The sequence below is a fragment of the Cicer arietinum genome, chromosome 1, assembly GCF_000331145.2.
Source record: "Cicer arietinum cultivar CDC Frontier isolate Library 1 chromosome 1, Cicar.CDCFrontier_v2.0, whole genome shotgun sequence".
Taxonomy (NCBI): domain Eukaryota; kingdom Viridiplantae; phylum Streptophyta; class Magnoliopsida; order Fabales; family Fabaceae; genus Cicer; species Cicer arietinum.
Window position 1 is genome coordinate 16,901,656 of NC_021160.2, and position 7,925 is coordinate 16,909,580.

General features: G+C 28.0%; 1 protein-coding gene across 1 annotated transcript; it reads left to right on the top strand.

The window, feature by feature from the left end:
* Positions 1-1,194: 1,194 nt before the first annotated feature.
* Positions 1,195-4,171, top strand: LOC101495051 (protein TIFY 10A-like). Its single transcript, NM_001364943.1, has 5 exons — positions 1,195-1,420; positions 2,007-2,136; positions 2,883-3,187; positions 3,308-3,365; positions 3,781-4,171. The coding sequence occupies exons 1-5, from the start codon at positions 1,255-1,257 to the stop codon at positions 3,887-3,889; spliced, it is 768 nt and encodes a 255-aa protein (NP_001351872.1). The 5' UTR covers positions 1,195-1,254; the 3' UTR covers positions 3,890-4,171.
* The last annotated feature ends 3,754 nt before the right edge of the window (positions 4,172-7,925 follow it).

The window sequence follows — 7,925 nt, forward strand, 5'->3', positions numbered from 1 at the left end:
ACATACTACTATAGTAATATTTGTGTCAAATAACTATTTTTTATTATAATTATCAACATATTTTTATCTAAAAATTAATCAATAGATACACTTATAATTAAATAGTCACATTTTTATCTTAAGTAATTAATTGACGAAATATCATCGTTTAACTAACTGGTTAACGAATTATATTTATTCCATGTATGCTTTATATAATAAATTATAATTAGTAAACCACAATAAAATATATATTACTAATATCAAGAAAGAAGACAATAGAAGAAGATAAAAGAAAAATAAAGAAAAAGGAAAAATAAATAAATTGAAAATGACACATCTTTTGAAAAAGAGACAATATAAATTAGTACTATTTTAAAATAAAATATAAGTGAAAAAGTAATTAAAAATTGATGTATATAAATTTAATTTTTAACTAAATACACCAATTTTTTAACTACTACTTTTGATTATATTTCATTTTAAAATAAATATGGGAGAAAAAAGAAAAAATATAAAGAATTGAGTGAAAATATCAAAAGACATAATTAACCTTAAAATAGTGATGTCAAATTTATATTTCTACAAATTAATTTTTTTCAATATATTTCTAAAATATTAACAATGGAAGAGACGAATAATAACTCATTCGATGCGTGAAATATTATGAAATGTTAAATGAGAAGTAAAAACGTGAAGTGAGAAAAGAAAAACGTGAGGCCATTTACGGCACTGACAAACGCAGTCTTAAAATAAGGCAAACACGATTACGCAATTGGTTTGGAGCGACCAAACAAAAGGCACAACACAACCTTTGCCGTGTCCGTTTAGCTTTACCAACGCAAACAACACGTGTTCAAACTAATTTCACTAAATTTTAATATTAACAACAATAATAGTCAACAAATTAAGTAATTATTAATATTGATCAATAATGTTAAGAGAGTGGTTTTGAACAAAACGCAAGAAACAGCACAACAATCAGGAAACAGCGGCAAAAATAAAATAAAAAATAAAAAATAAAAAGAAAAGAAAAGAAGCATCCCCCGTAGACCAACTTTAAAAACACACACATATTCCTCGTGCTTCAATTTCCCACCTCCAAGAAAAAAAATACATTTTTTTATTCCCCAAATAAAATTTATTTTTTATAATTATTTTCTTTTCCTTATATATAATAAACATAACATAAAGCATCGAAGACAAAGATCATCATCGCACTCTTGCATTGTTTAGAACTCTCATCCTCAAACAACGCGCTTTCTCTCTCTAACAATGTCTACCTCATCGGAACACTCTGAGATTTCCGGCCAGAAACCGGCGAGGTCACCGGAAAAGTCAACTTTCTCTCAAACTTGCAGTTTATTGAGTCAATATATTAAGGAAAAGGGTAGCTTCAAAGATCTTTCTCTTGGGATGACATGCAACACCGACCCAATTGGTACGGAACCTTAATCTCTCCGAAATTTTTGTTTCTTTTTTCTTATACTGCCTAGTTCTCTTTTTTATTCTTCCCTATAAAATGATTTAATTTTTTTGTTTTGAGATACGAGGGAGGAAAATTTTAAATTGGATATCTTTTTTTTTTTTTTGACTAAAAAATCGGGTATCTTAATGGCTAATTATTCCTTTCCTCTTGGTTAGTTCTCAAATAAATTCTACTAGAGATAAAATTAATGGGTATCTCTACTTTCCCCTATTTTTTAAATTTTCTATGGGGTTGAATTCTATATAAAATCTAAAATATTTACCTTTTAATTTATTCATTTGCATGTTGTTTATTTGGTGTTTTTTTTTTAAATTCACAGATCTAATTCATGGCTCCAATTAATTAATGAATAAATTGTTATTTACTAGATTAGATAGTTTATTAAATTTGATTAGATTGTAATCTTGTTACTAACTAGATGGTTTTTAAATTTTTTTTTTTTGTGAATTTAATTAAACATGTTTTGCTTATTATTGTTAGATATGCTTGCTTTCTCTTCAATGGTTTTTTCTAAATTTGAAAAAAAAATAACTTGCAGGGTCTCCTGAGACATCTTCTCATTCTGCAACAACCATGAACTTCTTTCCTAACAAGGAAAACAACTTGACACCAAAGAACCTTACAACCATGGATTTGCTCACTCCACAAGCTGCCTTGAACAATTCCAAGTGAGTTTTGTTGCTTCTTTAGATTGTTCTGATTTCTATTAATTTCATTTCATACCAAATTAGACAAGTAAAATATTAATTATTAATTGAGTAATGAAAAATGGTAAGAGGGCGAGCCTAGTACAACGTTATGTTTGTTGCCTTTTCAATCACATGTCCAAATATCGGAAATAACCGTGTTTGGATCCTCTCCATCTCAAAACAATTGTATAATGAGAGAGAAGATTATTAAAAAAATTGAGGATGATGAGGAGAGAGGAATTTGGATCCTCTATGTCTGTTGTATGGTGCAACAGTCGCAGGGATTGTTAGCTTTAGAGACCAACAATTGTAGGGACCGTTACTCTAAATCTAACAGGACCACTACGACTGTTACATCATACAACAACTGTAGAGGATCTGTGTTCAAGAGAGAGATGGAGGAAGATCGTGATGGAGGTGATGGAGAGGATTCGAACCCAAAAACAGCCTCTCCACTTGTGAGGGTAAAGGCTGCATATATCTACCCTCTCAAGATCAAATTCGGATCCTCTACAGTTGTTGTATGGTCAAATAGTCACAGGGACTGGAAGATTTACGGAGAGAAATCTAAATCTCTCTATAAATTGTCAGTCCCTATGACTACTGCAGCTGTTTAGGATCTAGGTTCCTTCAGACCCTATTTGTTGTGTTGAGTTAATTATCATCTCAACATAATTTGTTTTTGCTATTTCACTAACATATGATATTGTATTATTGATTTGCAGTGCTATTAAGGGACCTAAAGCTGCACAGTTGACGATGTTTTATGGCGGTCAAGTAATTGTATTTGATGATTTTCCAGCTGATAGAGCACATGAGCTTATGTCTTTTGCAAGCAAAGGAATCTCTCAAAGCCACAACAATTCTGTTTTCACTTACACACAGAGCCAGCCTTCGTTTCCGATTAATTTGGTCAGAACTTCCGCTGATTCAACCACTCCAATTGTTCCTAGTGTGAACATTGTCGCTAATACTGGCGCTGGCTCCGTTCTTGAACACCCTCAAGTTCCCTCTAGACCTATCGTTTGTGGTAATTTCTTAAAACCATTAACGCTAAAATTTAGGATGACACATGCGCACACACACACATACACATACTTTAAACATATGGATTATGTTGTTCTAATCGTGAATTTTCTTTTCTGCGCAGATCTGCCGATTGCGAGGAAAGCTTCGCTTCATCGGTTCCTGGAGAAGAGAAAGGATAGGTAACCACTCTCAATTAAATAAAATTTAAAATTGAAATATTTCTTGTTGTGTTAAGGGTCTGTTTGGTTTGTTTTCATTGAAACAGAAAACAAGAAATGAAATAAATAAATATAATCTCTAACCAATTAGATCCTAAAGTAGTATTTCTGTATTCCTTTTCTATTTTTGTTTTTAATATAATTTTTAATATTTCCAAAACAAGATTTGTTTACCTTTGAATCAAACAATTTTGGTAACTAGGGACTATAGATTTTGAAACAATTATGGTAACTCCTAATTAAATATTTGAATCTTTTTTGAAAAAATTTAATCTAACTTGTTGATTAAGTATTATTTTGGGTACAAAACTTGTTGATGAAGTTTGTATATGCTAAGATAATAATAATTTGTTTCCTTGTGTTGTTGTATATACAGAATTGCAGCAAAAGCACCATATCAAAGGACAAATACCATGGAGCATGTTAACAAGGCAACTGAGTCCATGTCATGGCTTGGATTAGGTGCCAAACCAACTCAAATATGATCACAGCTATAGAATTTTAATGTAATTTTGAGCATTTTTTATTTTAAAATCAAAATGCTATATAGTCAGATCTGTTTTTGCCAGAACTTTTTTTGACAAAGTTTCTGGTTATTTTTTAACTGACTTGAAAGCAGCATTATTATTATTATTACTATTATTATTCTTGTTTAATACTCATGGTTAAGATATATGTTATGGGCTTATTTTTGGCCCTTTATTTGTCATTGTAACTTTGGCTTTGCTGGGCCTTATTATAGATTTCTAACTATTTTTGTCTAGTTATTTTAATTCTATGGTACCATTGATTTTTCTTCATCTTATAGATATGATGCAGTTATATAAACTTAGATCGATAATTATTTTTTTCAAACCGGTTAAATTTGTCTACAGACCTTTTTCAAAATAATAATAATAATAATAAATGGTCTATAGACTCTTCGCGGAGGACTATTTCACACGTATAAATACTAAGATTCTATTTTATTATTTCATTGTTACACGTGGCATCCTGTCGATGCTTTTTTCTTTGTGGTCCATTTGTCATTAAATGCATTTTTACAAATATTTAAAATAAAAAATGAATATCAATGACTATAATTATAGTTATACAATTTATCCCATTATAAAAGAATCAAATTTATCATTTCCTTACTAGAAATGACACTATGGAATTAATACTAAGCATTTGATAATTAATGAACTTTTCAAAGTAAAAAAACCACAGCAAATTTGAATTGCATTAAATCACTATATTTTTCTCCATGTACAACAAAAAATAAGTTTGAATAGTAAATGTAAATACGTATTAGCCAATAATCCTTAATCTACATATATGTTTTTTATTAACCACATTCCAAAATGAACTTAAAAAAAAACACATCTACATACTCATTTTCTTAATTCTCAATTAATTTTATATTCATAATTTTCAATTGCTTGACCTAAACAAAATTATCTTTAATAGTATTAACCACATTTTTTACAACTGTTTTCGAACAAATTGAAGTCAGTATACAAATATATTTTCATTTTTTTTTGGAAATTGGAAAAATAAGCTTTTAAAATGAAAAATATAGATTAGGATCAAAAGACACAAGCAAAAACAACAACAACGACAACTAAAAAAAAACTAAATTGGGCCACATAGGAGCCTTAATTGTTAAAACCCTAATTTGCATCCCCATTCAAAATGCAATTGTCCTATAAATATGCTACCAAATTCCAAGTTTTAACTTGTGCCTTTTCACCTTTATTTCAATTTTCAATTCTTATATTGTTTTGATTTTTAATGTTACATATACTTCTAATGATCTATTTCGTAGGTTTAGGATTGTTATATTGCAACTTTTGTCTAAGATTTCAAACCCACACAAATCACCTTCTTTTGAAAGGATATTGATGGATTCAGAGGTTGTTATATATTTTCTATTTGTCACTTTATCTACAAAGAAAACACTCTATAAATTCTAAAATTGCTCAAAGAAAGTGTAGGGACTTTTATATTTAGTGATTTAATAGGTAATCTGATTTATTTATTTTAAAAAAATTGGTTTTACTAGGCATGTTAGTTTTCAAACTTTTAAATTTTTAAATAAATATACGTATAATGTATTTCTTTTTTATAATTTATATTCTCATGAGCTGTATATATCAAATATTTTTAATTTTTAAAATAAAAAACAAACATTTTATTTATAATACTATTGTGAACTTCTATTTAAAAAATGATGACTTCTTTAATTTTTTAAATTATATTAAATTATTATCCTATTATAAAATATGTTTTTTTTTCTTCTTATGTACATTTTATTACACATACTTGTTGGCATAAATTTAAATTTTTTTACAGGAATAAATTTACATCATTTATACAAATGATTTTTTTTCGAGCAAAAATTTACCATCATGTTACATATTATACTACAATTTACAAACAATATATTTTCTCCAATAAAAAAACAAATATATTAAAATCTAATGTCATCTGCCAATTAACTGCCAAACACAATATTCTTAGAGTTATGACTTATGAGAGGTGCTGTCCATATATCTGTTTGTGTTTTTAAAGTTATTATTTGGTAATGTTTGTTTTGGGTGTTTCTACTTTCTACATAGGCTTAATTGCAGTTTTGGTCCCCCTATTTTATCTGATTCGCAAAAGTAGTCCCCTCATTTTGTTTCTCCCCAGTTTTAGTCCCTCAAACAGAATTTTGGTCCAAAACTTGATGAAATTTCATTTTTTTTGCATTTATTTAAGTCACATCATACCTCAAAATCTCATTTGCAACAATTGTACTTGGAATCTATGATTATAAATGGTGTAGTACGACTTTAAAAAATGAAATTTCATTAAGTTTTTGACCAAAATTCTGTTTGGGGGACCAGAACTGGGGAGAAACAAAATGGAGGAACTACTTTCGCGATTCAGCTAAAATAGAGAGACCAAAACTGCAATTAAACCTTCTACATATGTTCATGGTGATTTCTTCTTCTTTTTTATTTTTATTTTTTATTTTTTTATAATTTAATTATCATGCCTTTGTTAGTTTATTGCTTATGTTGTATTTAGTTGTCAAGAAAATATATTAACTGAAATAAATATATCTATCTATAGTATAAATATTTGTGGTTCATTTTCTAAATAAAATTGCACATGTGAGTGTGTGACTAAAATCCTAATTGTAGTTATTTGATTAACATCAATAATAGAATAACTGCATTAAATATACATGCTTCAAATTCAATCCAATGCGTTCTAATTCTCTCTCTCTATATATATATATAATTTTTTTTCCGACTAAATCTTGAAGTATTAAAAAAATCCATGTAAATAACAATTAAATAAACATTCAATGTTTCCTATTTATCGTGTAATTAGATAAATTGCTTATTAAAACAAATTATATACTCAAATATCAATTGTTATATATTTTTAAATAATTTATTATTATCAAACAAATAAGTTTTTTTGACGGATTATGTTTGAATCATTGTCGTATCTCTTTAGATGATTTTGATTAATATTTATTCAATTTCATATTTATTTATTTTTATATTATTTTATCTTTTAATAATGTAGAATATACTACTGAATTTTAATTTCCCTATAGACAATTAACGGCCGAATGGACAAACATAAGCGCATTCTCCAATAACTTTTATTACTATGAAACTGATAATTCAATATTTAAAATAGTATTTTTTTGCATTGACCCCTTCAGTTCATTGTAGGCCTTGTAAAAATTAGTGAACATCGTCTAGATTTAATATTTAAATACATGTCTTCCAATTATTTATCACCATTTAATATTTAACGAACAACTATATGTCAATGTCATTGAGAAAAATAACTATATGGTTAACTTAAGTTTTTTTAATCATATATAAAAACAGACATATTTTCTGAATTTTTTATTCATTTACTACTTAACCATATATGTCTGAAACTATAAGTAGTAAATGCACATTTACTACTTATAGTATATACTAAAAACTATGAAAATAAAAAATTTAAATGTGCATTTTATATTTCTTTTTATTCCTAACATAGTAAGATACAAAATTAGAGGTTAATTTGTATTTTGTATATACTTTCATAATTTTAGTTTTTTTTTTTTGAGTGTTTAACCACTACGCCAAAAATGACATTTAACAGCGCCCATTTTACGGCGCTTGCTAAACACAAGCGTTGTTGTAATTATATTTTAAAAATAACGGAACCTATTACAGCGCTTTTGATGCAAAGCGCTGTAAAACAAGCGCTGTAGTAGGTCATATAACGTTTGCGCATCACGTTATAAGGCTTTTACAGCGCTTGTCAAAAAAGCGCTGTAAAAGGAAGCGCTTTCGCGTATCAGTTACATCGCTTTTTTCACAAGCGCTGTAAAACACATGCGCTTTCATTGAATTTAACTACCTATTACAGCGCTTTTTTCACAAGCGCTGTAAAACACATGTGCTTTCATTGAATTTAACTACCTATTACAACGCTTTTTTCACAAGCGCTGTAAAATACATCTTTCAAATAATTATATAC